At 43.7% G+C, this 22585-nt stretch overlaps 1 protein-coding gene across 3 annotated transcripts in view; it reads right to left on the bottom strand.

Moving 5' to 3' along the window:
• Nucleotides 1-3023: 3023 nt before the first annotated feature.
• The window catches only part of SLC18A1 (solute carrier family 18 member A1), a 29138-nt gene continuing 9576 nt past the window's right edge, over nt 3024-22585 (bottom strand). For 2 of the 3 annotated variants that reach the window (XM_066253263.1, XM_066253265.1), the window contains exons 6-16: nt 21962-22054; nt 20336-20425; nt 20048-20091; nt 18421-18481; nt 18245-18340; nt 13273-13351; nt 12259-12310; nt 4936-4999; nt 4551-4670; nt 4196-4329; nt 3024-3386 (exon numbers count right to left, since the gene is read on the bottom strand). In XM_066253263.1, the coding sequence (XP_066109360.1) occupies nt 3273-3386; nt 4196-4329; nt 4551-4670; nt 4936-4999; nt 12259-12310; nt 13273-13351; nt 18245-18340; nt 18421-18481; nt 20048-20091; nt 20336-20425; nt 21962-22054 (947 nt within the window). In that variant the 3' untranslated portion in view covers nt 3024-3272. The remainder of the gene's footprint in view (nt 3387-4195; nt 4330-4550; nt 4671-4935; nt 5000-12258; nt 12311-13272; nt 13352-18244; nt 18341-18420; nt 18482-20047; nt 20092-20335; nt 20426-21961; nt 22055-22585) is intronic. The other variant, XM_066253264.1, reaches the window with a different exon arrangement.

Here is a 22585-nt window from a genome sequence, read left to right as displayed (position 1 = left end):
AAGAATCACTATTGTGAAATTTCAGAAGACCCAGAATGAGATTCTAAAAGCCCAAAGCAACAGCAGATCTCATTTGAAGGATCGAGAATCAACTAGCACTGGACTTCTCAACAGCAATGCTGAAACCCTGTGTCAGTTTTCCCGTATTTCTCCACACCACCCACCCTTCCACTTGCATGCCTCCTCTGAATCTTCTCTGATTCCACAGTTATGGCCTTACCTTGTGGTGGTATGTCTTCCACCCCAGGTTCTGTACTTAGTAAGTCAAGTGTCTCCGGATCCGTTTCCAACACTCTGGGAATGCCCACTATGCACAGCGCAATAGCTCATTAGTTCCACTGTCTTCTTTGCTGCACGGTAGTTGGTAGTTCAGAACCTCTCACCTTATTGATATGCCTTGAATCTCTGCGCCTCCTCCCTTTCCTAAAGGGAAATGCATGTCTTCAATCTGTCACAGTGGAGACCATCTGACACTACAGTACTTTTATTAAAACACTTCTTGTGGCTCATTCCTGCTGGGCCTTACTGGGTTGGTATTTTCAGTTTTAGAAGAATTTAGTGTCATCTGTAAATGTGGGAAATGTAGCATGCATTCTTTTCTTCATGGCCTTTATGAAGCCACAAATAAAGACAAATTCCATTGTCTACTTCAGTGTGATGCTCCTTTTTATATTTCCCACATAGGCTATGTTTATGACTTGTTTCTGATAGGTAACAAAAAGTATGTCCTGACCAACTTGGAGTGTTTGGTGTTGACTCTTGTCTGATTAATTTATTTTTATTGGTTTCGCCTTAAATATGTTTTATATTGCTCAATGTTAAACTGGCAAGACAAGAATGGCTTTCTCTTTTAAAAAATCTTGCCTGACCTGTGGTGGTGCAGTGGGTAAAAGCGTTGACCTGGTATGCTGAGGTCACTGGTTCAAAACCCCAGGCTTGCCTGGTCAAGGCACATATAGGAGTTAATGCTTTCTGCTCTTCCCCCTTCTCTCTTTCTGTCTCTCTCTCTCTCTGTTTCCTCTTTCTAAAAAAAAAAAAAAAAATGAATAAATAAAAAATCTAAAAGTTTTTTTTTAAATCTTATTTATTTATTTATTTAATTTTTTTGTATTTTTCTGAAGCTGGAAACAGGGAGGCATCAGACAGACTCCCGCATGCGCGGACCGGGATCCATCCGGCACGCCCACCAGGGGGCGATGCTCTGTCCATCCAGGGCGTCACTCTGTGGCGACCAGAGCCACTCTAGAGCCTGGGGCAGAGGCCAAGGAGCCATCCCCAGCGCCCGGGCCATCTTTTGCTCCAATGGAGCCTCGGCTGCAGGAGGGGAAGAGAGAGACAGAGAGGAAGGAGAGGGGGAGGGGTGGAGAAGCAGATGGGCGCTTCTCCTGTGTGCCCTGGCCGGGAATCGAACCCAGGACTTCCGCACGTCAGGCCGATGCTCTACCACTGAGTCAACCAGCCAAGGCAAAAATTTTACTTTTTTAAATGTGTTAACAATTTCTGTAATAAGCTCATCCTTTATGATAAACCCTCCTCCACGTGGATGGTGGATGTGAGAACCAGGAGAGCTCTAGTCAGTTCCCAGCCCCTGCCCCCAGTGGCCCCGCCCCCGGTGGCTCCTCCCCCCGCCCCCCCCCAGCAGCCCCTGGGCCCCCGGAGCCCCTTACACCTTGGCACAGCAGTCACAGGGACCTCCCCTCAGCCGACATTCATTCGATGTTCATAGTTACAGCTTACATATTTTGACGAGTGATTTCCTAATTTTATCACTGAGCTCCTTCTAAATCTGAGACAAGTACCATCCTGACTGAGTGAAGATATAAGCACATTGGGTTTTGCATATCAGGGTGTTAATGCCAGGCTCCTAAAGACATGTGCTCATAAACCAGTCATCCATTGTCCAAGTGATAAAATTTACTGAGGTTCAGCCTGAATGTGTTCTGATGATTGGGAGCTTGTACTGAACCCACCAAACTCTCACACAGGTGAGCGATGATCAGAGCCAGGCAGCATCCCAGAGTCAAGCCTGGACCCCTGACCTGATAGCCAGGCACCCCGCAGCCTGCACTTGGGGGTCTTCCACTCCTGCCTCTGCTGCCATCTCCACCATGCCTCCCCACCCACACCAGGAGCATCCCTGTCTCGTACCTGAACAGACTGCACACTAACGTGCAGTATTGATCATTGTTGTATTGTGCCTGTCCTGTTTACCCAAATAGAGATGGAAAGTTACTTAAGGGTGGGCACTATGTCTCCCACCTCTTTGAAGCCCCATCACTCAATAACTGTTTCAAAAAATTAGCAAAAGTCAAAATGTTTATAGTACCTAATGTGTTTGTCCATAGGCTTGCTTTTGCTATAAAAGAACATCTAGTTTGCCAAGTCTGAATTACATAACAACGCATTCATTAGCAAGCGTGAACAATGCCTCATTATGATCTTAGGAAAGAATTAGGAAACCCACAGAAGGGATTATAGGGCAGTTTTTTTTTATACTTCTTCCCATGAAATCTTGGGATTAATAGATGTTTTTTCTTGTGCTCCTACTTTTATTTCTCAGAGCCCAAGAGGCTTAGGAAAGTAGAGGTGCAAACCCTCAGAGCAAACAGTGAGAATGCCGGCAACTCAAGCATAAGAGACAGGTTCTTTCTCTCCTGATGGGTAATGAAAAGAGAGTCGTCCATTCATGAGGGCAAAGTCACATTAGCAGCTGTAGGCTTTGCCACAGGGGTAGAAACACATTAAAAACAGGGCCAATTCCCAAATTGACAATTTAGCTGCCGCACAATGGTGACGCTTTCTCCACTTAGCCAGGGAACTCAGGGAGGAACAGAGCATGGAATCCTGAGAGTCTGCTGGGATTGGACCCAAAAATCAGACAACAGATGAAATGAGGTTTGTCAGTCACCCCACTGGTTTCAGGGGCACACTGTGCTCACTGCCGCCTCCAGGAAATGAGTCACCACTTACAGAACCTGCCAGAGCCCAGGTTTATTCAGCTTCCCGGAAGCCTAGGAGAAAGCATCTCTCTGTCCTCCCACAAACGATGGGTCACTTGAGCATCAAAGCATAGAGGGAGAGCTATGGGTTACATAGGTAGGGGGGGGAACCTGGGCTGGCATCCATGGGAGGGTGGGTTCAGAGACACCCAGGGCAGAGGGAAGTGAAACCTGTTGAGTGGCCCATGATGATCTGGTTCCGGGAAAGAGGAGGTCACTGAAGTCTGAGCCTCAAGAGTCACAGGTAACAGGCTTAGGAACCACCTTCTGCTGCTATTCCTCACCGCTTGGCTCCTCATCGTTGTCCTCTCCCAGTGAAAATGCCTTCTTGGACATCTGGACTGCCTGCATCTGGGTCTCCACGTGGCAGTCCTGGCTCAGAATCGCCTGCAGCGAGAGCAGAAGGAGAAATCACCGCACACCTTTCCTCAGTCTCCTCGCTCCCTTCCCAACAGCTCAGCCAGGTCTCCTGTGGCTCAGGGGAGACTTAAGAAACAAGCATTGGACCGTTATTTCTGCCTCATGTATGTGCACAGTCTTCCAAGGCACCTGGCTGTAGCAACCCTAGTCAAGACAAACATCTGATATCTTGTAATTGAATCCTAACAGGGATAAGTGCAGGCTATGGCTAAAATTGGCACCACTTTCCTTGCTCCTGTTGCTCCTTAGAGCAATCACTACATCCATCCCCAGCCCACCCACACCTACAGGGTGCCCACACTGCAGTATCTTGTTAACTAAAATCATATGTTGTGGTTTTCTTTCTTGTGGTTTTGGTATTTTAAGAAATGACCCGGTAAGGATTATGGTAGATATGAATGAATGAATGAATGAATGAATGAATGAATGAATGAATGAGCTCAGTGTAATTCTATCCATTTTAAGGAGATAATTTGGTAATTCACGCTTTGTTAGTAACTACAGCAACTATCGAATGCTTTAGATAGTTCCTATTCTCAGCTCTTTACAAACTTCTCATTTTCCTTATTTACTTAGGGCCCTGATAACTGCCTGGGGTAAGAGAGGAAGCGGTTATGTAAAGAAGGGAAAATAAGGAAGTCCACAAAGGAAAGATAACGATGAAAAGAAGATCAGGAAACATGGCAAAGCAGAGAGACAAGTAAAGAAGGAAGAAGGAAAAGCACAGAATGGAAAGGAATGAGAGAACAGGGAAAGCAGTAGTCAGAGGTCCTTACAAGCTTCTCCTCTTTGGCTGGGGGGCTTCTCAGGCAGCAGCAGAGAGGAGCATAGATGATGTTGATGACTCCAATGATGACCATGAGCCAGGGGAAACCAATAGTGCGCGCAATGGCACTCCCGGTGGACGGGCCTGTGAGGAATGAATCCAAGTCACCAGTGTTTACTGAGCCTTGTCCACAAGAAAGACACTGCATGAGGGTCAGCAGGTGACCGAGAGGGTGTTTCAGGGTCAAATATTTCAAGAACCCTGGGAGAATCAGCCTCCAAGCTCCACCTCCAGTTGGTAAACAGTGGAAAAGGGAAACCGGGACACCATCTCCTGGGTGCTCCCCTCTGCCCCCACCAACATACCTATAGCAAACCCCATGCAAAAAGCCACATCGGCGATGGCATAGACACTGCCATACACAGAGGTGTGGCGCAGGTCCACCAGGTGTCCCATGATGGGCATCATGGAGGAATCCACCATGCCTGTGGCCAGAGCAAACAGGACACCTCTGTCAGCAATATCTCCAGTCCCCTCCCTGTCTGTGCATCCTCCCTCCCCCTCCTCCTCTCAGTCCACTGCCTTAGCCTGCTGTCCCCCCATTCAACACGACACCTCTTCAGGTAGGAACGTAAGCCCTTTTCTCCATACACCTGTCAGCTTCCTGATCCTTCTGCCTCTCCATAGACCAACTCTGGTCTGATGGTGAGCCACATTCAAGGCCTTATTCCTTTTAAGGGCACTACTTACCTATGGCAAAGCCAAGCCCTGCATTGGGACCAATGAGGCCAAAAATATTATAAGCCAGAGGAACCTGCAGCAGGAAAAGAGGGAGAGTTCAGGAGCCCATCTGGGCCATGTGGGGGCAGTGAAACAACAAAGCATTTTCACAAGAAGTGCACTCACATGCGCTCTGTGCTACGGACATTATCCCTCTGGAGTTTCACTCCTTCCTATGAAGAAGACTACCTCTAGTTTAAAGATATAAAAACTAGATTGGTGCTGTTCAGTCAATTGCCTTGTCCAAACCTACAGAGCTCATAAGCGGCAAGATCAAGTTTGAACCTCAGATTTTTTTTTTGTAATAAGTCATTCCTTTATTTCTTTTTTAAAAATTAATTTTAATGGGGTGACATTAATAAATCAGGGTACATATGTTCAGAGAAAACATCTCTAGGTTATTTTGACATTTGATTACGCTGCATTCCCATCACCCAAAGTCCAATTGTCTTCCGTCACCTTCTATCTGGTTTTCTTTGTGCCCCTCCCCTCCCCCAACTCCCTCCCTCTCCTCCCCCCCACCCCTTAACGCCCACACTCTTGTCCATGTCTCTGAGTCTCATTTTATGTCCCACCTATGTATGGAATCATCTAGTTCTTAGTTTTTTCTGATTTACTTATTTCTCTCAGTATAAGCGAAATAAGTATAAGCGGATGGACAAATGTTGTTGTAAATGATCTGATGTCATCATTTCTTATGGCTGAGTAGTATTCCATAGTATATATGTGCCAAAGCTTTTTAATCCACTCGTCCACTGATGGACACTTGGGCTGTTTTCAGATCTTCACTATTGTGAACAATGCTGCCATAAACATGGGGGTGCATTTCTTTTTTTCAAAGAGTGCTATGGTGTTCTTGGCGTATATTCCTAAAAGTGGTATAGCTGGGTCAAAAGGCAGTTCGATTTTTAATTTTTTGAGGAATCTCCATACTGTTTTCCACAGTGGCTGCACCAGTCTGCATTCCCACCAGCAGTGCAGGAGGGTTCCCTTTTCTCCACATCCTTGCCAGCACTTATTCTGTGTTGTTCTGTTGATGAGTGCCATTCTGACTGGTGTGAGGTGATATCTCATTGTGGTTTTAATCTGCATTTCTCTAATGATTAGTGATGTTGAGCATTTTTTCATATGCCTATTGGTCATCTGTATGTCCTCTTTGGAGAAGTATCTATCCATTTCTTTTGCACATTTTTGATTGGATTGTTTGTCTTCCTGGTATTGAGTTTTACAAGTTCTTTATAAATTTTGGTTATTAACTCCTTATCAGACGTATTGTCAAATATATTCTCCCATTGTGTAGTTTGTCTTTTTATTCTGCTTTTATTGTATTTAGCTGTGCAGAAGCTTTTTAGTTTGATAAAGTCCCATTTGTTTATCCTGTCTTTTATTTCACTTGCCCGTGGAGATAAATCGGCAAATATATTGCTGTGAGAGATGTCAGAGAGCTTACTGCCTATGTTTTCTTCTAAGATGCTTATGGTTTTACAGCTTACATTTAAGTCTTTTATCCATTTTGAGTTTATTTTTGTGAATGGTGTAAATTGGTGGTCTAGTTTTATTTTTTTGCAGGTAGTTGTCCAATTTTCCCAAAACCATTTGTTGAAGAGGCTGTCTTTACTCCAATGTATTCTCTTACCTCCTTTGTCAAATATCAGTTGTCCATAGAAGTGTGAGTTTATTTCTGGGTTCTCAGTTCTGCTCCATTGATCTATATGCCTGTTCTTATGCCAGTACCAGGCTGTTTTGAGCACAATGGCCTTGTAGTATAACTTGAATCTGGAAGTGTGATATCTCCCACTTTATTCTTCCTTTTCAAGATTGCTGAGGCTATTCGTGTTCTCTTTTGATTCTACATAAATTTTTGGAATATGCGTTCTATATCTTTGAAGTAAGTTGTTGGTATTTTAATTGGTATTGCATTGAATTTATAAATTGCTTTGGGTAATATAGACATTTTAATGATGTTTATTCTTCCTAACCATGAGCACGGTATATGCTTCCACTTGTTTGTATCTTCCCTGATTTCTTTTATCAATGTTTTATAATTTTCTGAGTACAAGTCTTTAATCTCCCTGGTTAAATTTATTCCTAGGTACTTTATGTTTTTGGTTGCAATAGTGAAGGGGATTGCTTCCTTAATTTCTCTTTCTGACAGTTCATTGTTAGTGTATAAAAACGCCTCTGATTTCTGAGTATTAATTTTATATCCTGCCACTTTGCTGAATTCATTTATCAGTTCCAGTAGTTTTTTGACTGAGACTTTAGCAGGGGTCTTCAAACTTTTTATAAAAACCGCCCACTTTTGCAGTGCTGGTCAACCTGGTCCCTACCATGCAACCAAACAGCGCTGCGATTGGCCCACCATAAAAGCTGGACCACCCACTAGTGGGCGGTAGGGACCAGGTTGACCAGCACTGCAAAAGTGGGCAGTTTTTATAAAAAGTTTGACGACCCCTGCTAGGGTTTTCTATATCAATATCATATCATCTGCAAATAATGATAGTTTTACTTCTTCTTTTCCAATTTGGATGCCTTTTACTTCTTTTTCTTGTCTGATTGCTGTGGCTAGGACTTCCAGAACTATGTTGAATCAGAGTGGTGAAAGGGGGCACCCCTGCCTTGTTCCTGATCTTAAAGGGATTGCTTTTAATTTTTGCCCATTGAGTATAATGTTAGCTCTGGGTTTGTCATAGATGGCCTTTATTATGTTGAGGTATGTTCCCTGTATTCCAACTTTGCTGAGAGTTTTGATCATGAATGGGTGCTGGATTTTATCAAATGCTTTTTCTGCATCTATTGAAATTATCATGTGGTTTTTCTCCTTCCTTTTGTTTATGTGATATTGACCTTGTTTTCTTTTTTTGTATTGTCTTTGCCTGGTTGAAATCAAAATTATGCTCACCTCATAAAAGGAGCTTGGAAGGCTTCCCTCCTTTTGAATTTTTTGAAATAGCTTGAGAAGGATAGGAGTTAGTTCTTCTTTGAATATTTGGTAGAATTCACTTGTGAAGCCATCAAGCCCAGGACTTTTCTTTTTTGGGAGTTTTTTGATAACTGTTTCAATCTCATTTGTTGTAATGGTCTGTTTAGGTTTTCTGATTCTTCCAGATTAATTTTTGGAAGATATGTGTTTCAAGGAATTTGTCCATTTCATCTAGGTTGTCTAGTTTTTTGGCATACAGTTCTTCATAGTATTTTCTTACAATATTTTGTATTTCTGTTGTGTCAGTTGTTATTTCTCCACTCTCATTTCTAATTTTATTTATTTGAGTCCTCTCTTTTCTTCTTGGTGAGTCTAGTTAAAGGTTCATCAATCTTGTTTACCTTTACAAAGAACCAGCTCCTGGTTTCATTGATCCTCTGTATTGTTTCTTTAGCCTCTATGTCATTTATTTCTGCTCTGATCTTTATTATTTCCTTCCTTCTACTACCTCTGGGCTTTACTTGCTGTTCTTTTTCTAGTTCTTTTAGATGAAGGGTCAAGTTGTTTATTTGAGCTTTTTCTAGCTTCTTAAGGTATGCCTGTAATGCTATGAACTTCCCTCTCAGGACTACTTTTGCTGTGTCCCATAAATTTTGAGTTGATGTATGCTCATTATCATTTGTTTCTAGGAATTGTTTAATTCCTTCTTTGATCTCATTGTTAACCCATTTGTTATTTAATAACATGCTATTTAGTTTCCAAGTGCTTGAGTATTTTTCAGTTTTTCTGTTGTGGTTGATTTCTAGTTTCATGCCATTGTGATCAGAGAAAGTGTTCGATATGATTTCAATCTTCTTAAATTTGTTGAGACCGCTTTTGTGCCCTAACATGTGGTCTATCCTAGAGAATGTACCATGAGCACTTGAAAAGAATGTATATTCTGCTGCTTTAGGGTAAAAGGTTCTGAAGATATCTATTAAATCGAGTTGATCTAGTATGTCCTTTAAGTCTGCTGTTTCTTTGTTAATTTTCTTTCTTGAGAATCTATCTAGTGATGTTAGTAGGGTATTGAAATCCCCTATTATTAAGTATTGCTGTTGATCTTGTTCTTTAAATCCATCAAATTCTGCTTTATATATTTAGGTGCTCCTATATTAGGTGCATAGATATTTATAATGGTTATATCTTTCTGTTGGATTGCTCCCTTTATCATTATGTAGTGGCCTTCTTTATCTCTTACTATAGCCTTTGTGGTTTTTTTAATTAATTAATTAATTAATTTTTATAGGGACAGAGAGAAAGTCAGATAGAGGGATAGATAGGGACAGACAGACAGGAAGGGAGAGAGATGAGAAGCATCAATCATCAGTTTTTTGTTGTGACACCTTAGTTGTTCATTGATTGCTTTCTCATATGTGCCATGACCACGGGCCTTCAGCAGACTGAGTAACCCCTTGCTCGAGCCAGTACCTTGGGTCCAAGCTGGTGAGCTGTGCTCAAGCCAGATGAGCTCACACTCAAGCTGGCAACCTTGGGGTCTCCAACCTGGGTTCTTCCACATCTTAGTCCGATGCTCAATCCACTGCGCCACCGCCTGGTCAGGCTATAGCCTTTATTTTAAAGTTCATTTTGTCTGATATAAGTATTGCTACCCCAGCTTTTTTTTTCATTTCCATTTGTGTGAAATATTTTTTTCCATTTTTTTTATCTTCAGTCTATGTGCATCTTTTGTTTTAAGGTGTTTCTCTTGTAGACAGCATATGTAAAAGGCGAAAGATTTATACGATATGAAGAGAAACAAGAGTATGTATATGTAGACAGCATATGTATCGGTCCTGTTTTCTTATCCATGCAGCTACCCTATGTCTTTTGATTGGATCATTTAATCCATTTACATTTAAGGTTATTATTGATATGTAGTTGTTTATTGCCACTTTATTCTTTAAAACTGTATTCTTCTTTTGCTATATTCTTTTTCTCCTTTGATCTGTTTACAACAGGCCCCTTAGCATTTCTTGCAGCCTTGGTTTGGTTGTAGTGAATTCCTTGAGTTGTTTTTTTTTTTTCTGGAAAGATTTTTATTTCTCCTTCTATTTTAAATGATAGCCTTGCTGGATAAAGTAGTCTTGGTTGTAAGCTCTTTTTCTGCATTACTTTGAATATTTCTTGCCATTCCCTTCTGGCCTCAAGTGTTTCTGTTGAGAAGTTGGAAGTTATCCTTATGGGGACTCCTTTGTAGGTGATAGTCTTTTTTTCTCTAGCAGCTTTTAATATTTTCTCTTTATCACTTAGCTTTGGTATTTTAATTATGATGTGTTTTGGTGTAGATTTCTTTGGTTTTCTCTTTAATGAAGTTCTCTGTGCTTCTTGAACTTGTGAGATGTTTTCTTGCCTTAATTGAGGGAAGTTTTCAGCTATGATATGTTAACAAAGTCTCTATCCCTTGTTCTTTCTCTTCTTCTTCAGGAACCCCAATGATGCAGATGTTATTTCTCTTCATGTTGTCACAGAGCTCTCTTAGAGTTTCCACAGACTTTTTGAGTCTCTTTTCTTTTTTCTTCTCTGCTTTCGTACCTTCATTTATTTTGTCCTCTAACTTGCTGATTTGATTCTCAGCTTCATCCATCCTGCTTTTAATTCCTTCCATTGTGTTCTTCATTTCTGATATTGTATTTGTCATTTCTGACTGATTCTTTTTTTTATTATTTCAATGTCCTTTTTTATATTTGCTATCTCTTTATTTAGATGTTCATAATGACCATCTACTGTTGTTCTAATATCTTTGAGCATCCTAACAATTGTTATTTTAAACTCTGCATCTGGTAATTTGGTTATATCTGACTCATTCAGATCCTTTCCTGGGGATTTCTCTTGATTCATTTGTGTTGCATTTCTTTGCCTTCTCATTTTGTCTGTGTAAAAGAAAGTTTTGGCCACTGGAGTCCATTGGGTGTGGCCTCTGTGTTCCCTAGGTGTGGTCTTTCTGCAGGCCCACCACCCTTTCTGCTGTTGCTGCCTAGGGCGTTCAGGTATGGGCGTTGCCAGTACCTGCCCACTGGGGCTGTTGCTGTGGTTTCCGCCTCTTCTTCACAGGAATGGCTGTGATCACATGCTCAGGTGTACAAGCCTTGGTGGCCTTGGCCTTCACCCCACCCCCGCAGGTGGTGTTATGATTGGCCCTGAGGGCAGGAGTGAGCACCTTTGCTCAGCTGTGGGTCTCTGCCTGATTCTGGGCCTTTGCCCCACCCCTGCAGGAGGAGCCTGCTCTTGGGATGGCTGCAAGCCTTGGCTCCACAGGCCTGGTGGGACTGCATGCCCTGAACCTCAGATTTGACTGCATTATATCATAACAGTGGTCCTTTCTGTTGCATGGACTCTTCCTTCCCATCATCTACCCCACTCTACTCAGATACACACCTCTGTCCTCATTCTTCACTGAATGGAGTTCCTTTCATTTCTGTTAGCAACATCATCCAGAGGTCTAGGTTAGGTCTTAACTTGGTAGCCATAGAAAGAAGAAAGAGAAGATACTGACAACCAATTTCCCATAAGCTAATGGGAAGGTGGCATGGCTCAGGTGACACCAGTGAGCCTGGGAAGCTCATTCTCTCACCATCCCTACCGTTCACAGAATCCTGCCTTTCCTTTTCTGGTGATCCCTTACCTTCCTCCTGGGCATCTATCACCCATACTTGCTATTCCAACACACTCATCCCTCAGAGGTTTAATGTACCATTTACATGTTAGTGACTGATAATAATTTCAAGGAAGACTCCTCAGTGGATATTTATATTTTATTAATAATATTGGCTAAGATTCACAGATGGCTCATATGGGCCAGATGCAGCTGTGATTTATGCACATTGTATTGACAACTCTGTGAGTGCACTTATGATCTCCATTACAGAGAGGGGAGAATGAAGACTTAGAGAGATTGAAGGGGGCTCTTGAAAATGGAAGAACCCTTCTTTCTTTCTTCTTCTATCTAATATTGTGGTGTGGGAGGCTGAGGCACAGATGGTGGTTCACCTGGTGGCTTATGGGGTTCTGTTGGGATGGAGTGAATCAATGAAGTCATAAAATGCACCATCTTTCTGGCCCCAGACATAGATACTGACATGTATTGCTTCATATGCCCATGCACAGAGCCCCAGGCCTCCGGCACCAGCCCTGCCACTGCCCTCTCACTCTCCTTCCTCACCTCTCTTCAAGGGGACACCTGGTGGCACCTCTCCCAGTGCTAAATTCCCACTCAGTCAGAAATGTCTTTTTGATAGTGTTTGCAAAGTCAACCCTCTGCTCATATTAAAGGAAAGCAGTGTTTAAATGTCTGGGTCTCTCTCTCTCTAACTAGACCTCATTATACTTACACAAAGCAAACTGGCACCTACTACCACCATGCCAATCAGGGAGCAAAGCCACCTGGGAAGAAAGAGTTGTCATTAATGGGCCAAGAGGAGAGAGCCCTTCTACCTGCCACCCCATCACCACCACATGACTAGTCCTACAACCCCTAATTCTAGGAACCCCATGGGATGTCAGAGATGCGCCTGCATCTCTGTGTGACCAGTTTGTACCCAGGTGAGCCTTTTTTCCCTGTCCTTTCCTGCCCCCATTTCTTCCCTGGCTCCACACCTCTTTCCACAGTAGAAGCAGAGGAAGTGCAGTGAGAACTACTTAGGACTACTCCTTCCCTTAGAAGCAGAATCAACTGACTGATAAGGTACTGGCCCCTTGGGGGTAACCCTAAAACTCAATTTATGCTGTTTCCAAATTCAGACAAGCTCTCACCTCTTCGTATTTCATTAGGTCCTCAAGATCCATCTCGGAAACCACACACACAAAAAAACTCACCAAACTTCTTCCCTTCTCTGATTTCCTACAGCAGTGATTTTTAAAACTTATTTTAAAAATCTTTATGCTGAACTACAAAGATAAAGTAAAACTACTCTCACTGTAACAGAAGAACAGGACCCAGACTCCTACTACCTAGCTCCCAACCCTTCGTGGCCTCTGAGGCACCTCTGGAGAGCTTCCTAGGGCTCCATAGAACACAGTTTGACAACCACAGCCCTATAGTACTTCTTTTCTTTTCATACCTGTTCTCTTTGGGGTTATTTTATCTCTTCAACCAGACAACAAACATCTGGAAAGTAAAGGTTGACCCTCAAATACTCCTTGATGCTTCTACTGCAACCATCTCAGGATCATCCTTCCTACTTCTGGCCCACACACCCATCCACCCCCATTTGCCCAGGGGGCAGCTTTTATCTGTGTGTGCTGTCCTAAACTCTCAACCTCAGAGAAGCTGTTTATCAGACAACCTCAAAAGGCTGTCTTATCTCACATTCCTCTTGCTCTTCCCACATCCCCAGTATACGTACGGACCCATCCTGTTGGCTAACACACCAAAGAGGTTGGTGCCAATGAGGTAGGACACACTGGCAGGCAGGAAAGCCAGACCTGTAGAAAGACACAGATCTGCAGCTTAAGACAGGCCCTGTTTACTCTAAAACACCTTGTTTCCTGTTAGTCAAGTCCCCCTAATACCATCAAGGATCGCAAATCAGTTTGTTTTGTGGGTTGGAGATACCTGTGCAAACCCTGAGCAGATGGCATAGGGTCCCTCGCCTCTGTGTTGCTCAGGAGCAGGACTTACTTAGCTTTCGTACAGTGAATGTACTTCTAGCTTCCCACTTAGATTTCCTGATGAACAGCCCCACAGAGCCATTCTTGTATAAACTACCCTTGGTTATCATGATAAGGATATAAGCTTTAGAGAAAAAAATACACACTTCCAGGGAAGTAAAATTCCCCCTTTGCCTTTACCTACCCTTCTAGTGCTTAGGTCCTGACGCTGGGTAAGTTACTAAACCTTTCTGAACTTTGGTTTCATATCTGGGGAAAATAAAGCTATGACTATATGTTAACAGTTTACACTGAGAAGCAAATTAGATAATGTATGTAAAGGATTTTGTAAGCTGAATCCCTGGTCACACTGTTCTCCATGACAGCAGGGTGAGGCACTCTGGAGCTCGGACTGTGGAGCCCCAGGGCTGGCTTCTCCCTGTGGCTTGGCCAACTGTTAGCTCTGTGACCTTGGGAAATTCACGGACCCCCTCTGAGTCTCATTCACCTGTTTATTCATTCAATTTTTTTTAATGAGCTTTCATTCTATGCAAAGTATTATAGGTGCTGGGAATAGAGGGGTAAGTAAGATAAAGGAAGTCCTAATCCTCAGGGATTTCACAGTCAAGTGGAGGGAGATAGACAAGAAACGAGTAAACAAATAAATGAAAAAGATAATTTTGAAAAACAATGTTTGTGAAGAGAATTTGATATGCTGGTATGGCAGAGCGACCAGGAAGAGGGCTAACTTAGATTTGAAGGGTCAGGGACGGCTTCTTGAGAAGGTAAAACTAGAATTTAAGCTAAAACTAGAATAACCAAAAGAGAGTTTTCAAGCAGGAAAACACACACACACACACACACACACACACACACACACACACATACAAATGTCACTTAATTCAAAGTTAAAGAAGAAAGGACTTCATCTGCACTGGGAACAGTCAGGAGGGACCAGGCTGTGGCACAGCGAGCAGAGTGGGGAGTGACCGGAAGTGTGAACCTGGGCCTGGAGATGTATCTGAAGTGCAGTGGGAAGTTTTGGAGAGGACTGACATGTTCTGATTTGTTTTTTAAAGCGCCGAGCTGTGGTTAGAATGGCTTCACAGGGCAAGACTGGAAGCCAAAAGACCATCTGCAAACCCAGTAGAAAAGTGATAGTATCTCAACTCAGAAGTCACTATGGAGAGAAGTGAGTGAAGTGGGAGGTATTTTGCAGGTGGGGCCTGAGGGATTTTCTGTTGGGTTGGGCACAGGTTTAGTAGGAGTGGGGAAGGAAGGTCAACGGCAACTCCCACGGTGGCTTTAATCAAGCTGGTTGCTGGGGACTGGAGATGAAGGAAGAGCCGCAAGGATTGGAAAAAGTTTGAAAGGCCTTTATGATGTCCATCTGGAGACATCAGGCAGGTGGGCACACAAGTCCAGAGTCCTGAAGAAAGATCCCAACACAGATAGAAATGTTCAACTTTATGCATAGTTCCTAAAGCCATGGGGATGGCTGGGCTCCCTTACGGTAGCTCAGGAAGGTCTGGTGTGTGGAAGTCTCAGGTTTGATTACCGGTCAGGGCACACAAGAGAAGCGACCATCTGTTTCCCCCCCCCTCCTTCCTCTACTCCCTCTCCTCTCTCTAAAATAAATCAATAATAATAATTTTAAAAAAAAAGAATATGAGCCAGGTGTTGACAGTTTAATAAATGAGACGGCATAATGAAGGGGGAGGTGGTACAATTTAAGACATGATCTTCAGAGGAGCTGGGGTCTCTGAAGGAGCATGAAGAAGAAATGATTCAGAAGCAGCAAAGGAAGGACACGGACTCCCACCACGAGGGCCGCATGAAACACTGTTTGGGGGGACATCCAGGTCTCAGGGCAGGGGATGAGGGCCATGCACAGAGAAGAGACTGAGGAACAGGAACCTTGCCTGTGACAGGGAGTCCCAGAAGGCCCGGGGTTTGGGAAATTGAGCCAGAATAAGAAACCTCTGAAATATGGGGATAATATTGTAATAATCCGTATTAGATAGGTGGCTGAGGCTTAAATGACACAATCATATCCACCATTTGCACAGCTCCTGCACAGATGAGCACTGGCCTTAATCAGTGCCATCTGGTGAGAAACGGCCAGGACTTGGACCCAGGCCTTTTCATTCTGACTCCAGGTGTTTCCACCACCCACGCTGCCAGTGTGGCGGCCAGATGGCTCTGGCACAAGGGACTACTTGGAATCAGCAGTGTGAGTTTCCGTGGGTCTCACCAGCCTCTCCGCCTCTCTGTACTGAGAGGAAATGGTGTTGCCCAATAGAAACTGTCATGACGATTGCAATTAAACCCAAAATCAACAACTCTCCAGTTATCGGCAGATGGCTCGTTTGCTTTTAATATTCTCCTCTATGGGTGGAAGTGAGGTATACCTTAGTGGATTTGTCTAGTCAACCTGTACAGTGTGGCAATCTGTTACAAACTGTACCCATTTTTTGTGTGTTTAATAGCTTTAAAAAAAATGAAAGTTATAACTACTCGACTGTTGACTTGATTATCTGGAAACAAGCTCCTGTAAGGATCTTACCAGCCTCCTAGACCATCCCCTTAATATCATTTTAAATGATGTGGAACTTTCTGAGTGAGATTTTCCTCAACCAAAGTGGCTTATTCTTTAGGACCCGGATATAGTTGCATTTTAGTGGCATATTGTGCAGAATAGGTGCTCCAGACTATGTCTATAGACACATATACATTTTCCACAGCATATCTTCTAGGGGTGAGGATTACACAGAGCTTTGATTGTCAACATGATTTCAATAAAATAATCAAGAAAACATTAAGGATTTTAATTAACTGAATATATCTTATATTCCATGCATGGTGCTATAATCCCTTTAGAATTCATAGATCCATTTAATCCTGAACACAACTCCAAAAAACAGCTCTTCTTTTCACAAATAAAATGGTGGAATTTATAAGGGATTAGAAAACTTATCCAAGGTCACAACCACTAAATGGCCATCAGGATCCAAACCCAGTCGGGGCTATTTTCAAATCCTGAGCTCTTTCTCCACTGGCTGAGAGCAGCGGGCATGTGAGACATGAGACAGTGCTCAGCCAGAGATGACAATCCCTCTCAAAAGCTTCATCTCCTTCTCTCCTCCCAAAACGTAACAGGTGTTCTGCATGCAGAGCAGTGTATTTCAGAGTGAGGTCACTGTGGCCATCCCAGCATCTCCTGGAAACTTACTAGGAATGCACACTTGCTTCACTGAAATGCTGGGTGGGGCTCACATATTTGAATTTTAACAACTTTCCAAGCAATTTGATACAGATCTCACTGAGGAATGTTGTCAAGGATGGAGGAAGACAAAGCCTCCTTGAGCTCTGACTTACAGTCACAGTCTTGCCTGCAAGGGGGACCGTGTAAATCACCCTGTGAGCTTCTCAGGTCTCACCTGCCGCTCTGCCTCTCATAGGGAGAGGCACCTGTGCTGTTAATAGAAACTAGCGTGGCGATTAAAATTAGGCCCAATGTCAACAATTCACCAGTTACTGGCTGATGGCTGGTTTGCTTCTAATAAAAGCATGGTTGTGTGTTTCTCTCCAGTTCCATTCCACTGCTTGTGTGCAGACAAGGAGTTGGCAACCAGCTAGGCTTAGCCAGAGTCAAAGCTTTGCCAGGTGACAACCCCAGGGGAAAAGTGGGCAAAGGGCTAGTGTCTCCTTTGGATGAAGGCTGGGCAAGGGCCATTTTTAGATACGGTTCCCCCTGCAGGGCTGGAGCCCTGGGGCAGGGGACACTGGTTGGCACCAAGCACTGACTAACTCAATTAATCATCATGGTCAGAGGCAGCTGCAGCCCAGAAAAATTCAATTTGGGGCTAGGAGCCTTCTTAGAATTGTCCTCTAAAAATTAGATTTAGTATTTTTTATTGCATGCTGAGCTGCATCAGGTTCTTATCAGCTTCCCCTCTGGCCCCATAAGCCTCTTCTTCCCGCAGTGACTGAACGATTTGCACGTAGCCTTCTCTGTCCCTGTCCTCAGGCTTCCTGGGAAGGGCCAGCACCTCTTCACTGAACTCAGATGGGTCACAAGGACATCTCTCCAAGGAACAGAGGAGACTGGAAGTGTCTCTTCTGGGCCCAGGTACAAAAGCCCAGGATCTTCCCTAGGTGAGGTCTACAGAACAACATACTCCATAAGCTCCTTCTCAGAGGTGAAAAGATAGCAGAAAAGTAATCTGGGGGAAGGGGGGTTACAGAGAGAACACGTGGATGGTAATGGTGGTACATAGTAATATTCTACTGGTACAAGTCTGCCATTTACTCCTCAAATTACCCTTTGAACTAGATAGTATTCTGATGCCTACTTTAGAGATGAGAAAAGTGATGCTCAGGAAGTTCCTGTGATTTGCATAATTTTCAGAGCCAAGTAATAGAAATGAAAACCTAGGTCCTCTAACTAGAAATCATTAATGATTCCACCACACAGGAAGTTGCTAGTCTATACCCCGGCCAACTCTTCCCACCCTGTCATTTTTGGGCTGCTTCTTGGAGACACTACCCACTCAATCAAACTTGATTCACAAGTATGAATGGGCAGGTAATTCTATGAAGGGAGCATAGTGTCTCTCTATGACCCCAAAGACCTGGACCTGGTGCTGCTTCTCAATTACCCGAGAAAACAAACACCCATGGCACACGCCTCTGCTCAAGGCTGCGCTGGGGACCGAGGTCACTTACCCAGCTGCCACTCAGAGGAGCACATGGTCTGCATCATCCAGATGGGCAGTGTGGGCTCCAGCATGGCCACTCCCATGTTGGCAAAGCAGAGGGAGCCTGGGGGGACAGTTCTGTGAGCCATGATGGCTGCCCTGAAGCCCAGACTCTCCCAGCCCAAGGGGGTACTGTCAGCTTACCTGCAGCCACGAGGATATAAGGGTCTTTGAGAAGTGTAAAGAGTGGAGTCCCTTTGGCACTCTGAGAACATGGACAACAAAAACCTCCCTTTGTATGGTATATAAATCTCTCCTATTTTCACAGAATCTGAGAACGTACAGACCCGGGGTTAGCACAGACCTGCAGGGTCAGGGCTCAGTCTCACAAGGCCGCCCCAACTTCAGACGCCAACTCAGGGTACCCACACTTTGGTCTGACTTGGCTACAGATTCAAGGTATTTAGAATAAACTTTCCTATGTTTTTTGAATTTTTAAATTTCTCTTTTTTTTCAAGGTTTAATACAGATTTCCAAGAGCCACCTTTGGCTTGGAGTCAGACAAATCCAACCCTGATAGTTAACTGTGACAGAGGGATCTTTAGCTGTAAGGATGCTCATGGTGGAGAGGTTGCCTGGAAGGCCCTAAGGTCTTCACTAGCACTGGGATGTTATAACTATAAATACTCAGGTCCCAAGGTCATTATCTCCTTCCTGGTTCTCAATATATAAAGACAAAAATAACCTAGGGAAATATATATGTGTATGATTTCATATGGAAAATAATACAATAATTAAGAAAAAAACTTGCATACTCACAACTATAAACCTACTTTTGCCTCACCCTGTATATTAAATATATGTTAAACTCATGGCTGTATATATATACTTATAAACTTAGTATGTGAATATATATAGTAATACTGCTTAACAATGAATGGGGCTTCATCTTGAGAAACGGGGTTAAGAGATTTTATCTTGGTGTGAACATCATAGAGTACACTACAGACACTTAGATGGTATAGACTGCTATGCACCCAGGGTACATGGAAGCTGGACCTATTGCTCCTCATCTACAAGCCTGCACAGCATATTACCACACAGAACAACATGAGATTAAATCAAGCACAGGAGAAAATGATGCAAACAAGAGACACGGTAAATACGAGGTGAATACAAACAATTTTTACAGAAAACTATTTTTTTAAGTAGAAAGTGTACACTTTAAAATAACAATAACAATAAAAAATATATAAGTACATAAACCAGTAACATAGTCATTTATTATCATTATCAAGTGTTAGACATAATTGTGCTAAACTTTCATACCACTGGCAGCCCTATAGGCTTGCTTACACCACAAACATGTGGCACTGCAATGTCATGTTGGTTGTGGTGTCAAAACAACAGCAATGTCACTAGGTGGTAGGAATTTTTCAGCTTTATTACAATTTTAGGAGATCGCTATTGTATATGCAGTCTGTTGTTAGGCAAAACTGTTATGCAGTGCATGACTGTATATGTGTGTGCATGTGTGTGTGTGTGTGTGCATGCGTGCGTGTGTGTGTGTGTGTGTATCTCATAAGGATTTTTTATTCTTCGTAAGGCCCTTCCTTAACTTTTGTCTAACATCAAGCCAGACTCCTGCCTTATCCCCTACACTACCCTAAACATGACCCTATCTGGGCATCAAGGTGCAGTTCTCAATTCCCTGACTCTATTCCCCTTCGCCTTTCTTCCTATGGTTTGACAGGGTGGTCTAGGGATGTCTGGGTCACTGCCCTTAGCCATTCTATACATCTTTTCACAGTGGAGCTTGGTGCCCACTTACCTCAGGAGAGAATTTGGAAGGCTGTAGAATACAGAGCTGGAGTGCTAAGAAAGGAAGAAGGAGAGACAGTTCAGTTTATTGACGGATTAGCTGGCGGCTCCAATAACAGTCATATTGCTATCATATCACCCTATCACATAAGCTCTAACTCCCTCAGTTTCTTCCTTCTTTCCTAGGATGGGGAAGTCCTCCATCCATTCAAGCACGTTAAGACTGACATCACATCGTAATGCATTATCAATCTGACCTAGGCTATCACCTGCCTGGTGGCCTCATACTGTGACTTACCTCCATCCAGTAGTGCCAGGAAGGCCAGGATGAGGAAGGGAGCAGACTTCCCAACAAATTCATACATCACACTTCCGAAGGGAGCTCCCACTGGAAAGGAAAAGCCGACCCGACTCAGATTCCAGAGGAGAGGGCCAGTTCCCAGCCGGCGTGACGTGTGTGCATGGACCCAATGAGTGTTCACTGAAGGCCCACTTGGGGCTGAGGTCCCCATGAGGTTCTGGGGATTCAGAGATGAAGAAGATCTGCTTGCCAGGTCTTCCTGTTCTAGTGGAGGAGATGAGCATGGTGGGGGATAATTAGACCATGGTAAAAGTAAAGCTCAGCAGTAAAGGTTCCACAGACAAAGTGCCATCGAAGCACAGTAGAGTGAGCTCAGGAGGCCACAGGGCTTGGTCAGGTAGATAATACTGGTGGGGAACAATCATGTGCAAAGAGCACAGGGGTGTCAGGAAAAAGAGTGTGGTTGGAGAAAAACTAGAAGAAAGTCAGTGCTATTAGACTGAGTATTTGGGAGAAAAGGAAAGGCTGAAACCAAATAGTTAAGGGCCCTGTATATCCAGATAAAGCGTCTAGTTGGCCGTGTAGGCTAGGGAGAAACAGCAGTGCTTTTTAGCAGCGGGGATCACTGCCAGCTCTGGGCATAGAGAGCTCCTTTGGGAGCACCTTGGAGGAAGGAGAGATGTGCAAGGGATCAAGAGGAGCCTGGGGCCATATTGCAACAAGCCATGATGAGGAGTTGCCCTTGAGGAAGTGGCTCCAGAGAATAGAAGGGCGTATTCACTTGAAAGTGAGAGAGAGAAAGGAGACAGGGACTCGCCAGTTTTAGCTTGGGTGTTTGGGAAGGCAGGCACTAACCAAGAGCAGGGGTTTTGTTCCGTCACTTTCCCTATGGTGGTAGAGGTGGCATATGAGCCAGGGAAGTGACTCCAATTAGCTTGCAAGCTCATACAGGACAGGAACCAAGTGTAGACTTTTTACCTATGTCTCCTCTCTGCTAGCATTGTGCTTGGTATATAATAATAGCTCAGTAAAAGTGTGTGGCTTGTTAGACTAGACAATGAAACCACAAAAAGAATGAATCTCAGAAAAAGGACAGCCTAGGGTTTGAAGCTTGAGATTCAAGCCCAGATCTGCGTCTGTATCCTGGCTCTGGCATTTCCTAGCTGTGGGATCTTGGATGGCTATATAACCTTCCCTGTTCTGATCTCTATATTGAGGCAATCATTCCTCCTTCTCAAAATGGCTCTGAGAATTAAGGGAGATTATGTCTGTAATGCATTTAGCACAAAATCTGACAAAAAGCATGTTCTCATGTTGAAAGCTGGCAATGTGTGGAAGCAGAGGTGAGGCAGCAGCTGCTAACATGGGGAGATTCACTTCCTTGACTAGATTAAGTTTCTGGTCCATTCCCAGGCCCTTAAGGGCTATTCAGCTTCTGAAGGGGAAAGTGGTTTCGCCTTTCCCGGGCAAATTTTCAGAAGAACTCAAACCTTCATTGGACAGAGAAAGAAGGAAACTATTCTCTTCCATGACTTTAGCAACACCTGCCTCCTGGAGCCATCTTCACAGAGTCTGTGGTCCTCCACCCTGGTGAACCTGGATTTGGGGCCAGATGCCACTTACCCAGCACTCCCAAAGCCAGGCCGCCCAGGGCAATGCCCATGGCGCGGCCTCTCTCATAGTCATCAGTGTAGACGCTTGCCAGCATCCCAAGACCTGAGGGAAAGTGACAGATGGAGTTAGCATGCAGGAGCTCTCTGTCTTTCTCACAAGGGCCTTGGTCTTTGCCCTAGTATAGCTTTAGGGATCATCTCAGCTAGAGTTTCAGCTTGAGGGGTTTTGCAAAACTTAACCCCTAGTATTTTGCAAATACATCCCCACAGGTCCTCCAAAGTCCCACATTACTCACTCCTTCTGTTCAGAATATTGTTGGAAGTCTCTGGGAAGGATAACACAGAACCATTGTCCAATGACACTGTAGTTCATATCATATTACCATTTCTTAGCACAGTTCTCTGAATGAATCAGTATAGACTAGGTCAGGGAAGGGAAAGCTTATGAACACAGAGCACTGTTCCACAGTGCCCAAGGCAAAGCATGACAGTCCCCATGCCTGAAAGAGAGCCTGGGTGGGCTCTCATGTCCACCGACTCTTGTGTAAAATGGCATAGGATTACATTAATGTTGCATTTGATGACGCTTTGCAAACTGTGATGGTGTTTCTGGTAGTATTAACATGACTGCTCC

The sequence above is a fragment of the Saccopteryx bilineata genome, chromosome 1 (genome assembly GCF_036850765.1).
Source record: "Saccopteryx bilineata isolate mSacBil1 chromosome 1, mSacBil1_pri_phased_curated, whole genome shotgun sequence".
Classification (NCBI taxonomy): Eukaryota; Metazoa; Chordata; class Mammalia; order Chiroptera; family Emballonuridae; genus Saccopteryx; species Saccopteryx bilineata.
The sequence above is the reverse complement of the archived record's forward strand: the minus strand, read 5'-3'. Positions and strand labels throughout refer to the sequence as shown.